Here is a 23,397-nt window from a genome sequence, read left to right on the forward strand (position 1 = left end):
CATAAGACACCAAGAGGAAGAGGGGGCAGAGGGAGAGGGAGAAGCAGGCTCCTCGCTGAGCAGGAACATGGGGCTTGATCTCAGGATGCCGGGATCGTGACCTGAGCCAAAGGCAGAGGTTTAACCAACAGCCACCCAGACGACCCTGTTCTTCATTTTTTTTTTTTTTTTTGTGGAAAAAAATACTTTAATTCTGATTTTTCAGAACAGAAGAAGTCTGTAAAAGGACTCTGAAAGGCAAAAAAGGACTATACAAATCCAAGAGGGCAATTATCCAGCAAATATTTTTTGAGCATCAACTATGTGTTAATCCTTGTAGAAAGTACCAGAAAATAAAAATTGGAATGACTCAATTCTCAGAAAAGGTCTAAGATGTTATAAAAGATAGAATGACATTTAATCCAAGGCCAAAATTATGAGGATGCAGGCAAGTGCACAGAGAAGGGGAAATGACTAGTTAATTCCTATTTGGGGATGAGATAAAATCTGAGATTGGCTTCTCCAACAAGGTGAGAGTAAAGATAATTCTGAAGGATAAATGGATTTCCATACCCACAGATGGGAGAAGCAGAAGCCAAGGGGCAGCATAACCAAAGACTGCAGTGACATGAAAAGGTTTATGTGTGACATGTTCTACAAAGGGAAAATGTGGGGATGCCTCAGTGGTTCAACATCTGCCTTTGGCTCAGGGTTAGATCTGGGGTCCCGGGATCAAGTCCCACATCGGCTCCCTGCAAGGAGCCTGCTTCTCCCTCTGCCTATGTCTCTGCCTCTCTGTCTCCCATGACTAACTAAAATCTTTATTAAAAAAAAAAAAAAAAAAAAGCCCAAAGGGAAAGTGTGTCAGGATGGTGGGGACAGAAGAGCCTGTGGAAATTTGGAGCAAGGATGAAGCTGGACACTCATGACAGAGCCAGAATGGGGAAGGCCTTGAGTGCCATGCCAGGGTGTCACCTGGATTTTTAAAAGTTACTAGAAGCCAAGTTCAGTTTTTGAAGAAGGGCTGGAAATCTAACCTGTAGACAGCTGAATGATCAATGGACTCAAAATGTTCTGAGAAGAGATGAGGTTATTCAGCCATTAAAAGGAATAAAGCACTGATACATACTAGGACTTAAACCAATCTTGAAAACATTATACCAAGGGAAAGAAGCCAGTCACAGAAAGTCCACATAGATCTAGGATTCCTTTCTTGAAGTCCAGAACAGGGGAATCTACAAAGACAGATTAGTAGTTGCCTAGGGCTGAGCTGGGAGGGGCAGGAGTGGGGGGTGTGGGAAGGGGTAGTGGGGGGGCCCTTGGCTAAAAGGTACAGATGAGGTTTCTTTCTGAGATAATGAAATTGTTCTAAAATTGACTATGATGGGGCACCTGGGTGGCTCAGTGATTGAGCATCTGCCTTTGGCTCAGGTCGTGATCCCTGGGTCCCAGGATCGAGTCCCGCATTGGGCTCCCCACTGAAAGCCTGCTTCTCCCTCTGCCTGTGTGTGTCTCTGCCTCTCTCTGTGTGTCTCTCATGAATAAAAAAATTAAATCCTTAAAAAAAAAAATTGACTATGGTGATGGTTGCACATATTGTGAAGATACTAAAAACCAACTGAATTGTATACCTTAAATGAGTTAATTGTGTGGTATGTGAATAATATGCTTTATTTTTTAAAAGATTTTATTTTACTTATTTGAGAGAGAGAGAGAGAAAACAAGTGGGGGAAGGGAGAGGGAGAAGCAAACAGATTCTCCACTGAGCAGGAACTCCTCACAAAAGTACAAATTGACTTTCCTTGTTTACATCAAAGAAGGCAAGAACACCTGCTCATGAAATCAGAGGGTTAAAAAAAAAAAGTCATCTGAACAAGCCAGCGTCAGCAGAGGCTAAATAAGTAAATTTTTAAAAGGTACATTTTAGACCAAAAAGATAGCTTTAAAAAAAAATGGTAATAAATGTGCAGAGCCAAGCAGGGCAGATCAACTTCCAAAGCCCAAAGGTCAGAGTTCCCAAAATTTGCATCCTCAGGTGTGTGCACCTGAGCCTCAGGAAAACAAAGGGTTTTTGCATGTCTTGTCATAGTGCCCCTGGATATAAACTCTGACCATTCGGCAAGGCATAAAAAGTTGAGGTCGCTGCAGGGAAGCTATTATGAAACAGTAAGGCTCCCAGTCTCGGGAGAATGGGTCCAAAAAAAGATCTTAACTGGAAGATAAATCTATTTGCACTACAGCAGGAGAGAAATGTGAGTCCCTGTGTGGAAGTTTCCTACAATGTGCGGCACTGGTGAGACCCTACAGAGAAGGGAGTCCAGGTCTGGCTCCCCATTCCCCCTACTACTTGAGGCAAGCCCACCCCCACCTCCCACGTCCCATCCCCCACCCCAAGGCAAGGACCGGTTCCTACCCATCTTCGTGTCCCTACCACCAGCCAAGTGGGTGCTCCAGAAATGTTCGAGTAAATAAATGAATAAATGATTAAAAAAAAAAAAAAAAAAAACAAAGGACAGAAAGAATCCAGTGGGAACTTGAGAAGAATATGAAAGGGTCCTGCAGTCCATGCGGATCCAGAAGAGAGAAAATCTGCTGCTCTAACTCAACTGTCATCTTAGAGATGAGGGCCCCGGCGCCTGGCTGAAGGTCACTCAGTGAGGGGGAGGACAGGTTCCAGCTTCCAGTTAAGTGACTGAGTGACCAGACCTGCAGGGGGCTGAAGGCAGTAGACTTCCAGCAACAAGACTAAAATACATGATCTGGGAGTCCAACTGAGTGACGGTGGCCTAAGACGCTCCTTCCTGGCTACTCCGGGCAAGATAACCATCAGAGTTCTCTGTGTCCATCTAGGGCATGAGTTACAATTGTGGATTTTAAGTAGGTAAAGAGCAAGGCTATGTATGACCCTCCTCCCTCTTTGAACAATATCAAACACAAGACAATGAAAATTTTAATAGTAGCGTAACCGGTCTCAGGTGGTTGCACTGTGCAGAGTACTCCCCCAGGGTGTGTTCAGGGGATTCAGCTCAACGACTCCCCCCCACTCCTTACAACAACGGCCCTTGAAGGCAGGTGTGAGGAGCCCCATTTTGCTGCTAAGAAAATCAAGGCTTGGCAGGGTAGGTAACTCACCCAGAGTCATGGTCTAGAAAGGAGCAGGACCACAGGCACCTGTCCCTTAGGGTCTCCCACAAGCTCAAGGGGAGGAGGTGCCCCATGTGCTGGACCAGCCATCCATGTCAGTGTTGGAACAAAGGCGCTGCCCCAGAGGCATAACCTACCCCCTCCAGGGGGAGGAGTCCTTGGCCTAGACTCAGGAACCCAGTCAGTGCTCTGTTCCCAAGATTTGCATTTTCTGGGGCCTATCCTCCAAGCCTTTGAATGTTTTCATAAATCTTGTAAAACAAACACACTAAAATGGCTCGCAACTACTTAGGTGCTGTTAAAATGCTAACCTGGATGGTGAACAATGTTTAATTCTCTTCTAAGCTGTACAGATACATTATACACTTTGTTTTGGATGCGGGATACATTTCATACATTTTTAGGGTTTTTTGTTTGTTTGTTTGCTTGCTTGTTTGTTTTAAATAAACCCTGAGCCAGCCCCAAAGTGAAGCCACCAGACCAGCCAATGACTAGGGTCAGGGCTCTCAGCATGGGGGCGGGGGGAGGAGTACACTGCAAAACTATTCTATCTGACCACCTGATACAGAGAGCGCCACCCCCCAGAAAGCCTGCCCCACCTCCGAGGCGGCAAACCCTTTCTGAATTGTTAAGTATAAAGCTCCAAATTTCTACCAAATAAACACTCATTTTTCTCACTAAGTCAAGAACTAGAGTGTAGAGGCTGAGAGCACAGGCTTTAGAGCCATTTTCAGCTCTATCCCAGTTCTGCCACTAACCTGGGGGTCCAGGGCATGTTACCTAAACCTCTTTGAGACTCAGTTTCCTTACCTGTAAGATGGGATAAATACCACGGTTACTGACGAGTTCCACCAGGGCTACATGAGCTCAGGCAGGCAGACAGGCACGTAGTAACGTTGTTAGCATTCGCAACTCTATTCTTGCCTGCTCCCAAACCCGGCCCTTAATGCTTCAGTTCTCTGCCCCAGAACATCCTGGCCACCCGGCTGGGAAATGCATCTCCACCCTCTTTGGCCATCCTGAGCCGGAGGGCTTTCCCAGCTGACTGCAGCAAGCCCATGCACCCCTGCCTCACCTGTGCGACTGTCCGGGCGTGAAACCTGTCTTCCCATTTGAACTACCCCAGCGTCCCCACGCACCCCCCAGTTCTGATCAGGCCATGCAGCTCTCTCTGCCTTCCACCAGGGCCTTGCTTTGGTTTCTACGGTCTAGCTTTTGCTTCTCCCCTGAGAGACACCCTCGCCCCTATAAACTCTCTTGAAATCTCAGTGGCCTCCATCCTTCAAGGACCAACCCGCATCCCACCTCCTTCATTCAAGCCTCCAACTGCTCTGCTCTCTTCTTCTCTGTTCTTGCACACCTTTGTAGCTGTAATTCATATTCATCAAAAGCCTTTATAAATTACCTTGACAAATCCCTCTAACTTTTCATGGGTGTTCATCTTCTCTCTTCTCATGGGCAAAGACCTATCTTTCAATTGCTTTACAACCACGTGGTTTGAAAGCATGAACGCCGAAGTCAGACTGCCGGCTCAAACACTCTGGGGCTGTGTGACCTTGGTCCTGATTACTTAAGCTCTCTGTGCTTCAGTTTACTAATTGATAAAATCTATACCCTAATAATATAGAGCTCAAAAAACTGCTATGCGTTAACGTACAGAAAATATTTAAAATATATGTAATACAGTAAGCTGTCATGTAAGTATTAGCTACAACTAGGGATCTCCTTATCCTGGGGATCACTATTACAGTGCTTACAAGGAGATGAAATATCCAGTAAAAAACATCACTTGGTTGCATTTGAGAGGCATCTTTATCTAAGCTAGGGGGAAGGAAACTCTGTCTAGGGCTAGACAGTAAATATTTTATCTTTGTGGGCCACAGGTCTCTGTCACAACTTCTCGGCTCTGACACAGAACCATGACAGCAACCACAGGCAATCCCATACAGAAACATGTGTGGCCGGGGAAAAATAAAACTTTATTTGTGGACACTGAAGCCTTAATTCCGTACAACTTTCACATGTCCTGACCTATTCCTCTTCCTCTTGATTTTCCCTGTTTAAAAATGTAAAAACAACACACAAAACATACTTATTAGTTTGGAAAGCTGTACAAAACAAAAACAGGCAGGAAGCTGAACTGGGCCCATGATGAGCCCGGGTCTAAGGGGACGTGACATCTCTCATGACATCTCAGATCAAGGTCTTTATCCTCCAGGCAGTAAGAAAACTTATTGAGTTTTAGAAAGGGTGGTGAGCCCGTGGCCATGCTTCCCTAAAGGTAGGTATGGTCACCATGACAGGTGCTCAACAAGACTCCAGGTTCTCCTCTCCTCTGCTCTGCAGAAGCCTCCTGTTCCCCAGTCTTCCTGCGGTCAGGCAGGGCCATGTGACTAGTCCTGGCTCCTACTGGCTTCCAAAGATAAGCACAGAAGGGCCAGGCTCTCCTGCCCTCTGCAGTGACTGTGCAGGAGGTGCCAGGAGACTCTACAGCCTACATCACTGAGCCTCACGGAGGACAGCCTCCCTGGAGTCTTTTCCAGAGCCTGGGAGGGATGTGCAGTGCTCAAGAGCTAACTTACAATGAGTTCAGCTACCGAGTTGGGGGCGAGAGGGCAAGAGCAGTTGCAATCAGAGCATAACCTAGCCTCTCCAGTCTAACTCAACATCTTTCTGCAAATATAAACCAAAGAACAGTGTTAAGGATTAAGTATTCATAAAAACATCTGGCGATAGCAAGTTTACATATCCTTTCACCTTAACTCATTTAGGAAACAAACATCCAGCCTTCTGGACAAGGGAATAGAGGCCTTATTCTCCGCATTTTATCATGAGAAACCCTAAATCATCTCTTCCAGCAATAAAATTCAATGGCAATAAATCTCATAATGGCCAGGAGGAAGGGTTTCTAGCCAAGTGCAGTAGTGCCCCTTATTTGCGGGGGAGCCATTTAAAGACCCTCAGTGGACAGCTGAAACCATAGGTAGTACCAAACCCTATCTATATTATCCCTTTTCCTATACATGCACACCTATGATAAAGTTTAATAAATTCGGCACAGTAAGAGATATGTAATATTAAGAAACAGAACAATTATACTGTCAGAAAAGTTGTGTGAATGGGGTCTTTCTCTCTGTGTGTCAAAATATCCTATTTTACCGTACTCCCCCTTCCCGTGATGATGTGAGATGACACAATGTCTATGTGATGAGGTGAGGGGAACTGGATAGAGGCGTCATGGTGTAAGCGTTGGGCTACTGTTGACCCTCTGAGAATGCGTCAGAAGGAGGATCACTTGCCTCCAGACCACGGTTGGCCGTGGGTAACTGAAACCTCAGAAAGCAAAACCATGGATCAGGGTGAGGGGACTGCCGTACTTATAATCTGATTTGTTTTGACACAATCTCTGCCAGCCATCTCACACTCTAATACAGTAAACTTCTTTCTTCTTAATAACGGTGACAAAAACAATAACAAGAAAAATCACAGTTTCTGACACTTATTTCAAGCCAGGTCCAGCTCCCAAAGCGGAAGCCTGGATACGAGGTAGGAAAAGTCTGTCCTTTAAAAAAAAAAAAAAAAAAAATCTGTAAAGCCAGAAGATCTGGTTACTGCCCTGAGCTGTCCTGATCACTCATGGGATTTCAACGCTTAGATGACCAGCACTCGGTGCCCTGGATTCAACAGACCATGGGCAAACTCCAATGCCCATCCCACCAAATAATAAAGTCAATTTTGTGCTGTTAGCAAGAGGGTGTGCCCACTGGGGGATGTTTGTAAATGAGCATTTAATACTCTCAAATGAAGGTTTGTTGTATTTTTTTAGTGTTTCCTGCTGACTAAAAAGTACACCACCAGTCCCCATTACAAGCAGCCACTCTCTAAGGACCTTGGCCTTTTTCTAAACTATTGGTGAAAAGGAAGCTGAGAACCCAACTAATCTGCCCAGCACTGTCATTTAATCCCACTTTTGAAACAGTCACCACTCAAGGCCAACAGAAGTCACCTACCAAGGCCACACATCAGGTAAGGAGGTGGTTACACGGTTCGGATTCAGGAGCCAGCTCTCCAGATTCTCAGGTTGAGGAACCCCAACCTTCCCTGCAGCTCACCTTCTGGAAGCATGTGAGTTTAAGTGGGAAGCCTGGCTCTAAAGGTCATCTCCAGGTCCTCCTCCTCCTCTAGAGAAAATTTCTCATGAAAAAACCTTGAACGATAAATGTATGACCTGATCTTGACACTCCAGAGTCAGAAAATCCAAGTTTCTGCCAGATGTCTAACTCAAATCCTCTCAAGTTTCTGCCAGATGTCTAACTCAAATCCCCTCTTGCAACCTCACCTATTCCTTCTTTCATGGGATTTAAACTGAAGGAACAGTGTTCCATTTGGTCACAGATTTGAAAGGGGAAGAAAAGCATACGAGACAATTGACCTTTGGTGTCTAATGAAATATGGCTGACCACAAATCTCCATGAAACGTGGAGGAATGCAAACATGAATTTCTGTCCCAGCTACCTGGTGAGGACGTTAAGTGAGCGGGTTCCTTTACACAGCACTCATATTCTTAAATAGACAGTGTGAAAGTAGCACGAATGCTCACTCACCCACTTAAAAACACAAAGAGAAGCTCAAAATTCCTCTCCTCTGTGGACCAAGGCCTGGCCACCGAAATGCTTCCCCTTCAATGTTTCAAGAACTAGACTCGCTTCACTTTCTCAGGATCAGATTCTTGATGCACACTGACTTGCCTAGAGTCTGACAGAGACCCCCAGCTCTATGGAGCCTGCACCCACCAACCCCCACTGCGATGAAGACCAGGAACACAAGGACAGAGAAATCAAAGGACAGGTGTCGCTCCAGCCTGCCAAGTCCTATGGGGGCCAAAGCAATGTGTAGAGGGAGCAGCCCCATGAAACTGGAGATCTGCATGGCGTGTGAGGTTCTGAGGCCCTACGGGAATGAGGAATATCCTGACATCACCCCCATACCCAGAAATAAATGAGAACTATGTAGAAGGAGGACTGAATTGTTCTTTCAATACATCATATGGGGGGCACCTGGGTGGCTCAGTGGTTGATGCCTTTGGCTCAGGATGTGATCCCGGAGTCCTGGGATCGAGTCCTGCATCAGGCCTGCTTCTCCTTCTGCCTGTCTCTGCCTCTCTTTGTGGGTCTCTCATGAATAAATAAAATCTTAAAAAAAAAAAAAAAAAAACCATACGGCTTCCAAATTGCATGGGTTCCACAGCTCTGCTTTGGCACAGCCCTATGTGTTTGCCACGTACCACCTCCTCTCTCTTCCTCCTCCACTGCTGCCCTTACCTTGCACACCAAATGATCGGGAGACAGAATCCCAGAATCATCTTTCGAGAGAGTCTAAAGCCCCTCAGAAAGGGGAAGCTGAAGAGCAGGAGCATTTCTCTCTCACCATCCAGCCACTTGTCAATCACAGACACGCACCTTGGTCAGCTTCATCCCAAAGCATCCCCTGTGATAACCTCCTAACGCCACAAGGTATGGTGTCAGTGCTGCACAAAGTACAGCTTCGACTCACCTGACACTGGTCAGCCTTCAACCCCACTCAAGTGCCAAATACTCCAGGAAGCGTCTTTGCTACCCCAGCTGAAATGAATTCCAGCCTCCTCCGAATTTCTAGAGTGCTTGTTGTTAATGACAGGTCTCTGTCCCTCAGCATTTACTGACTGGTTTTGCAGAGTGTGCAAGTGTGTGTGGGAGTGTGAGTGAGTGTGTGTGTGTGTGTGTGTGTGTGTGTGCGTGTGTGGGGTTGGGTCTCATTCTATCTGTGAAGCTACCAAACCCTAGAAGTCAGAGGCAACGCCCTTCACATTTTTTTAACCCCCACAATGCCTAAGCACAGGATCGCAAAAATAATCACTACTTGGTCAACCTTTGTAGACTGAAGGGATGGATGAATCGCAGATGTGTAGACCTTGCCCTTGCCCTCTGGGAAAGGAGATCTAACGCAGTCACACCTTGCTGTCACCAAGGTAGTCACACAACTGAAGTAACAAGTGAGAAGAGGGTGCCCTACCTTCTTCACCACCTCGTTGCTTTTTTACCACTCTGTATCTCAGTTTCCCTAGCTCCCAAATGGAGACGCCAGACGCTTCATGGGGCTGTAGCAAAGATCAAGGTAATGCATTTCCTTACACTTTTAAAAGTCTAACTAAATAAATATAAGGCAAAGAGACCACGGAGCAGGGCAGGGGGCAGTATATGGTATTGTTATAGGCTGAGGAAAGTGTACTACAGAAGAGTAACCAAGAACAAGTGAATCACGAGGGAGAACTACCCACAAACCCAATGTCTATTGTACACCTGCTCTGTGTCTCAGTTTGCTCTGTAAAATGAGGATCTTAAGCACGAGGTCATGAGCACCATGGGACTTAACACCTGTAAAGCACTTAAACTGGTCCTTGACGTGTGGCAAGCACTCAACAAATGTTAGTTGCCATTATTACTGTTATTATCAGCATTACTGTCATTGTTATTTTTTTAAATTAGGCTCCATGCCCAGCGTGGAGCCCCCTGCAGGGTTCAAACTCAAGATCATGAGATCAAGACCAGAGCCAAGATCAAGAGTCCGACAATCAGCTGAGCCACCCGGGCGCCCCAGCATTATCATTTTTTTATCTTTTTTTTAAACCACCAACACATAAGTGTTCCAGAAATGCTTCTAGAAATGACTCAAACATTAGGAAATTCATTAATTCTATCCTCTTCCATAAGCAGATATTACTCAGAACCTGGTAGCCAATATATTTAATCACCTTGTTCCTATCAAGTCTCCCTGTTGACAGAGGAAAGGAGTACCCTGACATGGGATATGACCAAAGGGAGCTGCATTCAAGCCTAAACATTCCCAACACAGATGCAGGTCTGGCTCCTGGGCTAAAATGGACCCATATATCTACACCTAATGAAATAGTGAATCATGGGCTCTAACACTATCCAGGCAGACGTCAATGGCAAAACTTCCCCATCCTTGTAATATTCGATTTGGCTGGAAGGGACAAGGTTACCCCAATTACAGTTCCCAGCATAACCCTGTTCTTCTGTTGAAATGCACCAAGAGATCCTCAAGGCAGATTTTTAAAGGCACATATTTCTGCATGTGCCTCAGAGACCAACCCAGGCCGAGCCGAGAAACATTCAGTGTTAAAGTGATGTCTCATCATGAGACACAGCCAAGCACCCCTCAGCCCCAACCCAGGCGTACTGACGGCAGGGGCAGGGAAGGACGCTGAGTGATTTCCGATGATGAGCCCAGTGTCCCCACTCACCCAGCAGGACCTGCACCTTTCCTGGATGCCTCACCCAACTTACAGGCCCAGCTTGGCTCTGCTGAGGCATCAAGGGGCACCTCTGGGTGCTGACCCTGCCTGGAATCGCCAGCGACAACAGATTCTGCTAATAATGCTTTCCAGCCCAGAAGGAACAGAGAACCCAGCTCCAAGAAAGAAGGGATGGTGCTGCGACTACCTCTACCTCCTTTTCTCAACCTCACAGGGGGACTTCCGGCACAAGAGCTAAACATCAGAAAGAGGGAGACCAAATCTTGAAGAGAAGACCTACAAGGCCAGGATTGGGGGGTGGGGGGTCACTGATGCTGACCACCCCTCGGGACCTCACAGGTTTTTTTTAAGAATTAAGCTCATGAGAATGAAGCTCTTCCCTTACCTTTCCCAAAGTGGCTTCTCAAAACCCACAAAAGGACCATCTTGCCTAAAAGAGGATGGCTGGGCTGGACTAAATCTGTTGGACTTTCACCTAGGGGAGGTGTTTCTGGAAAGCCAGATGCAACTCAGAGCCAGGCTAGGACTCCCATGTATTCACTGGCTCAGTACCTACCCTGACTCTGGGAATGAACCTCCAATAATCCAGAGACATCACTTCCCAGAGTCCCACCATGGACTGCGGGGTGGATGGCTCCTGGCCCAAGGAAGGAGGGCAGGGCGCATCCCTGCAGGGAACTGGCCCAAACTCTCCTCCCACCCTCCGCTGTCCTCAAGGAGAGAAAGTGCCCTCCCCAGCCCCGAGAGCCTCTTTCCTCTGAGCCGTACACACCACCCGCCACCTGGTAGGCAGTGCCAGATCCCTGCGATGACAAAGTTTCCCAGGCAAAATCTCCAGTTTCTCCACCAGATAAAAAAGCCAATTCACCCACCCACTTGATTCAAAGGAGAAACGGGAGAGGTGAGGGTTTTATTTTTAAAACGGGAGGTAAAAATACTCTGACGGCTTCTGTGGCTACCACACAGCTCTCTCACACGTCGAGCAAGAAGAGGCTGTAACATCCCAACATTAGGCCCCAGAAGAGGCACCTAGAGAGCCCCAAGGTGCGTGCCTGGGATGGGCACAGCGGTGGGCCATCCACGCTCCGTCGGACGCCAGGCATGCCAGAGGCTGGAATCTGGCCCTCATGACCTGGTCCTCGGAGAAGCCTCTAGGAGCTCAGAGGCTGCCTACCGGGACAAGGGTGCCGTGAGGAGCAGGGTGAGCAAGGCCCCCGGGGACAGCCGTTGGGCTGGGGAGGGTACCACTGCACCCACCACCAGCCCCTTGCGACCCATAGGCCCGAGGGACCCTTCTCAGCCAAGTTCCCTCGGTCTGCAGGCCCCTCAAAGTTGGAGACTCTTTCCAGCTGCACTTTGTCTCCACGGCTCCCTCCCCCCCGCAACTTCCAGCAAACCCCTCCCCCAGGAAGATGCTGGCAGAAAATACTGCAGCAGTGCAGAAGCCAGGTAGAGCCGGAGAGGGCAAGGCAACTTTGCAGAGTGCGTGCCCCCTGGGGCCCCCGATGGGCCTCTGTGGGGACGGGCCTATGTGAAGGTGCTGGGGTGGGGGTGGGGGGCTCGGAAGCAGCTGAAGAAAGATGAGGAAGAGGAAGGTGCCTCGTCCGTCCCTCCTCTACTTACCAGGATAGCTTGAATCCTTTCATTAGTACAGGCACGATAATCCACTGACCGTGTCCTTAGCATCCCCGTGACAGCTCCGGAGGTCCCAGGACATATTTGAAAAGATGACGAAGTCCCCAAAGAACAGAATCCCATGTAATGTGACTTGAACACAGAGAGAGAAAGGAGACAGAGGGAGAGAGGGGGAGAGGGAGAGAGCGAGCAAGCGCCAGCCCGGAGAACCCCTGCGCGCCGCCGGGCTCCAAGGCCAACGGCAGCTTCTGCAAATCCAGCCCGGGGCTGGAGCCGCCTGCCCGAGCCGCTGCCGCCGCTGCCAGCTTCTGATGGGGACGGGCGACGCTGGCAAGGCTGCAAAACAAGCCCGGAGTGGCTGTCACCAGGCAGGCCGGCGGCCGCCCGCCCACCCTCACCTCCCGCCGGCTCGGAGCAGCCTGGGGCAAGGGACCCAAGGAGAGCCCGGCAGGAGGGCAGGCACCGAGCAGAACCTGCACGTCTCTTCCCCCAGGCGGCGGCTCCCGCAGCTCCATATAATCTCCTCATCAATGCAGTACCCAAGCAAAGCACTGCCAGCCACTTCCGCCCATTTAAAGACACAGCACATGTTTTGTCCCGGGATGGGACGGAAAGTCAGGGAGAAGGGTGGGTGCGCAACGCGATGCCTGGGAGGGAAGAGGAGGGCAGGGGGAGCGGGAGACGGGCGCACCCCTGGCATCCAGCAAAGGGTTAGAATGCCACGGGGGGGGGGGGGGGGGGGGGGCGCTGACCACCCCCCACCCCAGGCCCTCTGCAAATCTGGGGCACTCAAAGCCCAGCACACTTGAAAGGCCTGGAGGGAATGGGGGGGGTGGTTAGTGCCTGGGTGTCCAAAGGCCACTGTAAGTGGAATCCTCACCCTTTGCCCAGCAAGGCGGGGCGAGCTCGCTGTGAGATCCCTGAGATTCCCAGTCCTCTTCCCCTGCCGGGGAGAGAGCCTGGCCACCACTTCTGGAGCGCTCCATGAGGCAGCAACTTAGGGCAGCCCGGCAGCAGCCCTGGTCACCTGGGGCCCAGGAGCCCTGTAAGATGGCCACAAGGGCCTGGGCTTGGATCTCAGTGATGTTTTATCACCAACAGGGATCTGAGAAGACTCAGGCCCAGCACAGCATCAAAGGGACGAGACACTGGGATTTTTCAACTCCAACTAGAACACATAATTCACTCTTAAAATCCTCCAAGCTGGGCCCGCCTGTGCCAGCCCCAGCAACTTTCCTGGCTGTCATTCTTTTTTTTTTTTGGTCCTCCCCTAGATGATTGGACTATCTGGGTCAGTAATGCGGATGGGTGAGAACAAACAAAGAGGAGATTAATTATGAAATAGTAACCTTCAACTGAACCATATTAAGCCTTTACCCTGAAACTTGCCTCAGAGCAATCATCTATACAGACTTCCATACGTGTTCTGTACACCATCTAGACCTGACCCTCCAAGGTGATAATCTGAAGAAAACCTGGAGTGCAGGATCCCCACTGGTAAGACTCACTGTACTTGCAATGACTTATTACTTGCCTTGCTGACCTTAGATGATAAGTTCCATGAAGGCAGGCGCTGTGTATCATGTTCAGGTCCATCTCCCCACTGACTTAGGAGGGCTAATATATAGTATAGGTACTATTAGCAAGTGGTTAATCAAAGTGGCCTAATTCAAACCTAAATAAAACACTGCGGTCTCCCTCCAGGGTCCAAAAGGTCCAACAGAAATGCTCTTTAAGGGATCCAGAGCTTTTAGAGATGTACTCCCAAAGTAGCCCAGGGCTACGGAATTTCCCTCTTTCCACAGCCCCGGGGCTAGACAACACTGAAATGCTTTCAAGACTTTTGAACACATCTTTAGTTATGTACCTTCAGCAGCATGTTGTAGGGATGCAGAAGTTCTCTTTTACAACCTAGGTAATTCACTTGAAGAGCCTCCCGAGACCTGTGATGCCAGCCCCTTGACAAATGTCCTTAGAGCACTCTAGGTAGATGAGAATATTCTCATCCTGCCCCACCAACCTGCTCTGAGCACAAATAACACAGATGCAGGTTCTATACTGCATCAAAGCTTTCCAAGTTATTTCATTAGAAGCACATGATCATAATGTTAAAATTCTTTAGCTTTTACTCTTTATCTTTTATTTTTTTTAACTCCCTTACAACTATTAATAAGAATGTATTGGGACCATACTATGTCAGGCGTCATGCTAATAAGCACCTTACTTGCATTATCTCATTTAACTCTAAATGAGATCCATATTATGAAGTAGTGACTATCATGATTTTTCGGGTAATGCTGTTGAGAACTCACAAGTGTAGCATCTAGATTTGCCCAATGCTCAACAGCCAACAAGCTGCAAGCTTGAAACTTGTATTCAGGCATGTTCAACCCCAAACCCAGTCTCTTAAATCAGGATGTTGCTTATAAAAAAAAAAATTATCAGACAAGCTGATTTATAAGGGTTCACATGCTCCCAAGGCAAAAAGAATCCAGGCAACAGGTAAAAAAAAAAAAAAAAAAAAAAAGACACTAAATCAAGTCAGCTGCTTCTACTACTCTTGCTGATGAGTTAGCTTGCTTAAGTACCAGTGTATGATGGAGATATGAGGAACATGAAAGGAAAGCCTAGTTGGTTGGGAGGCAATTATCTACCTCAAATTCCCCTTGGCTCTTTCCTGTTTCTAAAACCAGGGCTTTTCACAGAGCCCTAGAACCCGGCTCCATTTTCGGGACCCATAAGAAAAATCTTAAAATTAGATCGAAATATGGCTTTAAAGCACCATGGGATTGCTATCTTGCCTTGAATTAAAGAATAACACCAAGCAAGAATGAAGGGACATTCATCATTCAGTGTATTTCCCTCTTTGATCTTCTCACAGAGGGCAGACTATTTGGCACGGTTTGGAAGGTTTCCTGACCGGTAAGTCGTCAGCACTGACATAATTCTAGATTCCTCTGGGGGTGAATGTGCAGATTAATGGTCAGGCAGGTGCTTTCAATTCTCCAGCTTCTGCCTGACTGCAACCTGGCTGCTCCTTGATGTCTGTGTTTCAGGGAGGGCAAGAATATTTTTAAAGATTTTATTTATTCATTTATTTGAGAGAGAGAGAGTGTGAGCATGCAAGCACGGGGGGGGGGGGGCGGTGGAGGGTAGTGGGAGAGGGACAAGCAGACTCAGCAGAGCCCAACATGGGGCTGGATCCCAGGACCCTGGGGTCATGACCTGAGCCACCCAGGCACCCCATGGAAGGGCAAGAATTTTTAAGAAAAAACTAAGTCCAAAGACTTCTATTTCTGGCAATATGGCAGACTAGATATCCTGATGGGCTTTTCTGCTAAAAACAAGAAAACTGCTGAATAAAATAAAACATTTAGAAAGAAAAAAAAGAAAATTAAAAAAAAAAAAGCTTGATGAGCTATCAAAGTAAGACCTACTTAGAGGCCACAAATTTAGTGAGGGCATAAACCCAGAAAATTAAAGAGAGCCTAATGGGTATGTTTTCTAGAGAAGATATCTATAGAACCTGCAAAATGAGGCCTTGATTTTCTGGACCTCACTGAACATGGTGGACAGAGACAACGCCACAGGCCCTCTGATGTGAGAAGGGAAAGGAGATCACCTCATAAAGTGGGGCCTGCTGGCTTACCCTCACCCAAAGAATGAGCCCGAAAGAAACCCCCACATGTTGCTGAGGAACTAAAAGACACACCTGTCTTCAACCTTGGCAGAGGTGGAGGGAGAACAATCTCCCTTGATAAATCATAATTACCAACTGATCCTCATACAGACAGCTGCCTGGGGATTTCCTCAACAATTCACACACGCACACAAAAACGTCCAGAGAAGAGAAGGCTGATGAACTCAACTACAGTAACACAACCTAGGAACATCTTGCTCATCAAAACTGATCATAAAGAGGGAGAAAGGACAAGGCTTTTCTGGGAGAAGATATTCGCAACAAATGTAACTGAAAAAGGAATTGCTCACAGAATTTATTAAAAAAAATTCTATGAATCAATAAGAAAAAGAAAAACAATCAGAAAAATAGACAAGGGATTTGAATAAGCACTTTCAGGAGAGGAAGTGATCAATAAATATATAAAAAGGCACTCAACCTCATTAGCACTCAGGAAAACGCAAGTCGAAAATGCCAATGAGATGCTATTTCATACCCATCTGATTGGCAAAAGTTAAAAAGTCTAATAATATAAAGGTTGGAAAGGAGCTTGGAGAGATGTATAGTGATTCAGCTACCGTAAGCAAACCACTTGGTATCACATGGTATAGTTGAGGAACTGCATCTTCTAACACCTAATGGTTCTACTCGAACAATTAAAGAAGCTCCCATTAGGAGAAGTGCAGGAGAAACATCATACAGCACCCTATGTAATAACAGTTTGCGGAAACAAAACCCCAAACCTGGAAACAAATAAATGGCTATCAACAGCAGAAAAGACAAATAACTGGGATTTTCTTAAAGTACGAATGGTATATAACATTCAGGAAATTCATAAATTACTGTCAAGTGCGACTGAGTGAATCCTGGAAACGATGCTGAACAGAGAGAGCAAGTCAATGAATGAAGAATGCAGAGCATGATTCCATATGCACGTACAGCTACAGAGCAAACACCTACCACGGTAGTTCACGTTCACATACACAACGGTGCTCAACCTCATGAGTACTCAGAGTGTCCAGATATTCTGTGTCTGTACAGCTAGACCGTCTGTATCCATAAAATGGAAAATCAAGCAAATGACAAACTCAACATTCAGAAAGGCTGTCACCTCTAACGAGTGGGGAAGACGGTGGAATTAGCGGCCCCGTAAGAAGTACACCATGCTCACTGTTCCTTCTTTTTGTATGCTTTACACATATTTAATGTTTTATAAATAATCTTTATAGCAATTCACTATTTGGAGAAAAAAATTTTAAAAATAAACAAAATAACTAGACAACACCTGACACCACTCTTCTCCTTTGGGTCACTATGAACAGAATGGACGAGAGTGCAGGGCGGTGGCGGGGAAGCGTTGACCGTGACAATTTGTGTTATCTGCATTTTCAAAAATCTAACCTCAAAATATTGGCTTTCCCAGGCTCATGGATATTCCAAAGTTTGTTGTGTTTATAAGGTCTAATTAACACGAGGGTGAGTTGTATTGCTCCAAACCTCTTGCTATAACACAATGGTTTCTTTCAAACTTTACTGGGTTTGGAATGCAGGTTGGAAAATTTTCCTTTTTGATTTTAGCTGCTCTGACTTTTTCTTCTTGGCCTCCTGCATGCCTGAGGGTCTCACCACCCGGGGACTGTTCCTTTCCCAAGCCAACAGAATCAGGATTGGTGCTTCTGGCCTCATCCCTGAGTAGAGGGACTGGCGGGAGGTCTCTGAACCAGAGCATACCACTATGCAGACACCCAAGGCCTCGCAGCTGCGAGCCCAGGAACTCACCAGAGAATTCAGGCCCCTGCCACCCACCCATCAATGGCTCTTGCCGCCACCAGATGCTCACGCCTCCTCGTGACCTTGGGAAGTCACGGGGAGCCTATGTGGAGCAGAAAATAGACAGTGGACATGACCCCTGAGGCTCCCCTTCTCTCTGGAGTTTCTGGATTCTGCGCTCGCCTCCTGAGAGCAGAGCCGCAGGCCCAGGGCAGAGCTGCAAGCCTCCAGGAACTGGCAAAACTGGGGCAGAGCAGTGCTGCAGTCACACGTTGGGGAATCAAAGCTCCAAGCTCAGGCAGGGGAGTCGTCAGGCGCTGAGAGTGTTATATTTAAGGAGCATTTTGGAGGTCAGGAAGCTGGTGCGAGGAGCAGCGGGGGAGGAGCAGCCTCCTAAACACTCCATTTCAACAAGCCTCCGCGTCCTCCAGCCAGCACCCTCTTCCAAATCCCAAACTGCAGTCAATAGAGCCTGTGTGAGGGGACAGCAGATGGCCAGAGCGGCACCCGATCAGGTGCTCCCCGCCACTTCCCTGTCCCTCCTGCCCCCCTCCCCCCTCTCCTCTCCCACTATTAGTCACTGGCTCTGGGGTGACAGTGTGGGCTGCAGGCATTGGCCTCGCCTTCTGGTCTGTTCATCTGTGTCAGCTCCCAGCTGGGAGCCTCCCGAGCCCGCCCCTGCCCTCCCCTCCCGTGATGGGACTGTGTGCGCACCTCTGCCCTCCAGCCCCACCCGGCCACTGCAGGGAGGGCAGGGGCGGGCAGGGGAGGGGAGCCGGGGCCACCGAGCAGCAGAGGTCCAGAGGCTTGTGTGGAAAACAAGTAGGGAGGGCTCTGCTCCTCTCAGGTATGCTCCCTTCTGCCTCTATGACCCCAGGCATCTCCTCCCGGTGCTGGCGTCAAATAAGAAATGAAAATACAAAAGGGACAGACTTACCGTCCCCCCATCCTTCTCTGCCCCTCCACTTCACAATCTGCTGATCCAGGATGTTCCTTCAGGCAACCAACAGGATGGGCAAGGGCAGAGCCAAGCTCCAGCCAGCCCCATGCTGCCCCTAGCTGTTCACCAAGCCCAGCAGACCAGAGAGGGAGGAACACAGGAGGGAGGCAGCCAGGCTGCTGAAGCTTAAGGAAGCCTCCCCTACATTCTGTCCTGTGGTTCTCACGACGCCCCAGTGCCGTGTCACTAAACCACATTTCCCCAGGGGAAGAGGCTCCAGCTCCAGAAGGTCTGGTTCTCTTCCTGCTGCGGGTGGCTGCCCCTAGCCCCAAGGTAAGGGGGTGCTGCGGTTGGTGAAAAGAGGCAACGGGACAAGGGGAAGCCCGGAGCCGGGTCCCACAAACCCCCTCGACCTCACGCTAGCCTCAGAATCCCTCTTCAGCCAGGCCAGGACCAAATCACTTCTCTTGCTCACCTCAGCAGCAGAACCCAGCTAACCAAGGCCTCCCCTCTGTTGAAGCAGCTCTGCACATCCTTCTCCGTGGAGACTTCTGGCTTCCTCAGCTCTTGCTCTGTCTGGCAATGGAAGCCCCAAAGAGGACCCCCACCGCCAGCATCAGCCCCAGCCTCCAGCCCTACCCCCTTCATCTCTGAAATCCTCTCCCCGGCTGCCTGAACACCTGCCTGCCAGCCTCAGTGCTGGCTTATTGGTTCGGCTCCTCCATCAGTATGTTCCAGGTCACAACTCTTTCTGCTGCCAGACAGAAGGGCGGCCCCCAGGTGGCACAGCCCACCTGTCAGGAGAGAGACACACACCTTAGAGAAACCCCACCAACCAGGCCAGGGTAGGGGGGGCCTCACCTGACCTCCCTCATTCTAATTACCTGCATAACAAAAGAAAACACGTCTCCTGCCAGATGGAAGAAACAAGGCAGATTTCTAATTACCCACCCTGAGCCTCCCAGTTTATCCTCAGGAGAAATTCAGGGTGACTGATGGTATCAGGACCCAGAAGGGAGCTTATAAACTCAGGTTCTCTGGGGGAGGGAGCGCCCAGCCGCCCGAGGCCAGCTGCTCCTTCGCTCCTCCCACCTCCTCCTTCTCCCTTCTCAATCCAAGTCACCCATCAGGAGGACCCTTAGCAAAATGATGAGCTGGGCGTTGTTCGCTCATCTTAACAGTGAAAGACTCCTGGCCCAGGACACAGGGATCTACTGCTGGCCCAGAGACCACTTGGTTTTCTAGACAAGCCTAGAAAAACCGCATTGGGAGCTGACACGGGCCTGACACCAGTCCTGGGGGTGTGTGCTGTACTTTCACACAGGGATTCTGGAATTAGATGTGAGTTCAAATCCATCCTTAATATGTGAGACCCTGAGCAAGTCTGCTTCCTTTCTCTAAGCCTCAGATCCGTCTACACAGAGGTGATGACAACAGCCCATATGGTGGCTAGGTGTCGATGACAGCACAAGACACAGTCTCAGGTGCCCAGTGCATTTTAACCATTACTAGGATGGTTCCCACCAGGTGTCTTACAGACCGCCACTTCCCACTGCGAGAACCAGGTTCCATACCTAGGCCTAATCTACTTTCTCTTCTTTATCTAAAAAGTTTCCTTATTTTTTCCTGTTCTACTGGAGATACTCTTATATTTTTATTTCGTGATATTTCTGCTACATCAGTCGGTCATTTATTTATCCAACAATAACTACATTATTGGGTGCTTACTATGTTCAAGACTCAGGTAAATCGGGATGATATTTCAACAATAAATCCAAGATCCTCCTTGATCTCCAGAAGCTTATGATCTAATAAGGAAGATAATATAATACACGGGCATTAGATAGTTACATTAAGTAGTTTTTAAAAAAGATTTTATTTATTTATTCATGAGAGACAGAGAGAGAGAGAGGCAGAGACACAGGCAGAGGGAGAAGCAGGCTCCCTGCAGGGCACCTGATGCAGGACTAGATCCCAGGACCCCAGGGTCACAACCTGAGCCAAAGGCAGACGCTCAACCACTGAGCCCCACAGGTGTCCCACAATAATTTTAACATAAAATTTTTTAAAGTATTAAGTCCTGTAAGAGAGGCATAGATAATCAGAACGCAGTACTTCTGTTTACCAAAATGAACACAGGTTTGTAATCATGATGCCAATTTTTTAATCAATTAACAAATAATGGCGAATATTCTCAGCTAACCTATTCTGAGTCTGTCTGTGATAATTATGTCCTGATTAGTCTGGTCTTAACACAAAAAGAGTTAGCCAGAAAAAGGATCCAATATTTGTCATCATTCTTTACAGAGACAAGAACTTCCTATTTGCATGACAGGTGTCCAGAAATAGTGCCTGCGGAACATACTGCTATTCTCACTGCCAATAAACACAGGTTTATTTGGACAGAGCAGCCTGCATCTAATGGGCTGGAATTTGAAGTTTCATTTCCTACCATTAGGACATTTTCTCATCGGAGCCTTAAGGGTGGGGGGAAAAAATGTTCAAAGATGCCTCGGGCCCCTATACTTAACCTACTATATTCTCTAAACGTCACAACTGACGTGAGAATGGCAAAATCGTGACTCAGGCTGCAGGTGCCTTAAGACCAGAGCCCCTCAGTAAATGCACCTGTGTCCTTCCGTACCCAGCCACCAGCTGCCTTTAATGGTTCATGGGCATCACAAGGGAAATATTTACATGATCTGTGGACAACTGAATAAAAATAAAGGCAACATGGTGAGGTTGCAAAAAGCTAAAATACTCTGCGTTTTTAGTTTTTGAGAACATGTCCCTTTAACTTTATGTTAAAATGTTCTTTAAATACAACCAGGGGGTGGTGCATTTTATATGGTAGTTTTGTTCCCTTCTAGGAGTAAAACAAGTATGTGGCAATTCTGTGTTTCCGCCAACTTCTCTAACCAAATCCACAAGTTTAGACTCCTCTATGAGGAAGGGCTTCTGGGTTCTCCGAGCTCACATTCTTGCTATAAGGAGGGGCTCTGCCTCTTAACTGCTATAAGGGGAATCTGAAAACCTCCAGTCAACTTCCCTTGTCTTTAGGGGGTCATCTGGGCCACAGAGGTTCCCAATCTAAGGGGATTTTATTGACCTATAATTGACATATCACATTATATTAGGTGTAGAACATAATGATTCATTATTTGTAGACATTGTGAAATGATTGTAGTAAGCCTAGTTGACGTCCATCCCCAAGAGTAGTTACAAATCTTTTTTCTTGTAATGAACCTAATCTATTCTTGAATGCTTTGATGATGCCTTGGCGATATGGCTGGGCCTCCCAAATACACACGGACAGCTACTGCCACTCCCTCAACCTCAGACACAAATTCCCAACTGTTTCTGAACAACTTCGCCTGGAGGTCCCACAGGCACCTCAAAGCCAGCCTGAATAATGTACCTTCACATTGTACCTCTACACTTCCATCTGACTCTGACCTCCCGGTGCCTGCTTCCTGATAAATGGCACCACCACCTACCAAGTCACCTGGTCAGACATGTGGAGTTCACCCTATAATCCTCTTCTACCTCCCACTGAACTAGGTACAAAGGCATGTCAATTCTAGTTCCCTCAATGACGCGGGTTTATTTCTTGCTTTCATTTTCGAACCTGCTTTTCGATTCTCATTGTTAGCTTTGCAGTTGTATACCTACCTTCCTCTCCAAATATGTTTATTCAGTCACCCAATATTTATTGAGCATCTATTATATACCAAGTAATATGCTAGATGCTGGAATGCGGGGGAAAGGGGCTGGTTGTGGCTTAAGAAGCAAAAACACACTAGCCCTTAAAAAGCATATAGTCTAGCTGGGGAAGACAGATATGTTAAAAAAAAAAAAAGTCTCAGAGATGGCACAGAATAAGGAACTGATTAATTATCTGTCTATCCTGTAGCCAGAGTATTTTTCAAATGCAAATCGACTAATCTCCTAAAAATCTTTTGATTGTTTCCAATATCTACATAATTTACATAACGTAAGCATCATAGAAGGCTGCCTAGGATGTTGATTCCTATGTCTAGTTTCATCAACTGCTCCTAAGGCCTGATCATGCCAAACTGCTTGCAGTGACGGGGGCTTTGCCACATTCATGCTGTCTCCTTCTCTTGCCTCACTACTGTTCGGTGAACAGCCATGGTATGCCAGGCTTCATCTCCTTTAATCCTCACGACAATCCTGCAGGGTCCATACTATTGCCCTGGGTTACAAATAAGGGCACGGAGATGAGGACAGGCCAAGAGAATCCGCTCTAGTTCACAGAGGCAGAAAGTGGCAGTGCCAGCATTTGAACGCAGATCTGTCCAACTCCAGTTCATAACATCACCTCTCTTCTCTTGTCCACCTGATAACCTCCCACTGACGCTTCAGGTCTCAGATCAAATGTGGCTTCCTTTTGAAAGCCCCCCTGCCTGCCCAGGCAACATCAAATACTTCTTCTGTGCTTCCCTGCTGACTTGAACTTCTGTTACAACCCCGATTACCTTGTACCATCATAATTTGTTTACTCATCTGTCTCCCCCCAAGAATCCGTGAACAACTGTTCACAGTGATTGCATGCTAGCCAACTAAAACTTCCACACTGAACTCTCTGCTGGCATATTACTGGCATTTAATAAACATTCATCAAATGAATGTATTGATGAATGCCTACCAACCTCTTTCCTAGAGGTTGAAACAGAAACTCTCAGGGCACAGTTTACAATCCATGTATCTTAAACCCAGGTACCACAGGACATCAGACGGCCCCCCTCCGAAACTGCAACCTTAAAAAAAAAAAAAAAAAAAAAAAGTAGTACCGTGGCAATGCAATAACAGAGCCTCAAAATCCAGACTCCAGGAGACCAAGTCATGCCCACAACAGCCCTCCTCTAGCAACCGAACACTCTAAATAGGTGGCATTGGCATCAAGAGTGATCA

The 23,397-nt window shown here is 47.5% G+C and overlaps 1 protein-coding gene across 12 annotated transcripts in view; it reads right to left on the bottom strand.

Annotated features, from left to right (window-relative positions):
* Positions 1 to 23,397, bottom strand: part of GRAMD1B (GRAM domain containing 1B) — a 234,556-nt gene that overhangs the window by 78,024 nt on the left and 133,135 nt on the right. For 2 of the 12 annotated variants that reach the window (XM_072729488.1, XM_072729486.1), the window contains exon 1: positions 12,062 to 12,565. The exons of 9 other annotated variants lie outside the window; for them this stretch is intronic. In XM_072729488.1, the coding sequence (XP_072585589.1) occupies positions 12,062 to 12,084 (23 nt within the window). In that variant the 5' untranslated portion in view covers positions 12,085 to 12,565. Of the gene's footprint in view, positions 1 to 12,061; positions 12,627 to 23,397 lie in introns of those variants that run through there. One more of the 12 variants, XM_072729483.1, reaches the window with a different exon arrangement.

Source organism: Vulpes vulpes, chromosome 12 (genome assembly GCF_048418805.1).
Source record: "Vulpes vulpes isolate BD-2025 chromosome 12, VulVul3, whole genome shotgun sequence".
Lineage (NCBI taxonomy): Eukaryota > Metazoa > Chordata > Mammalia > Carnivora > Canidae > Vulpes > Vulpes vulpes.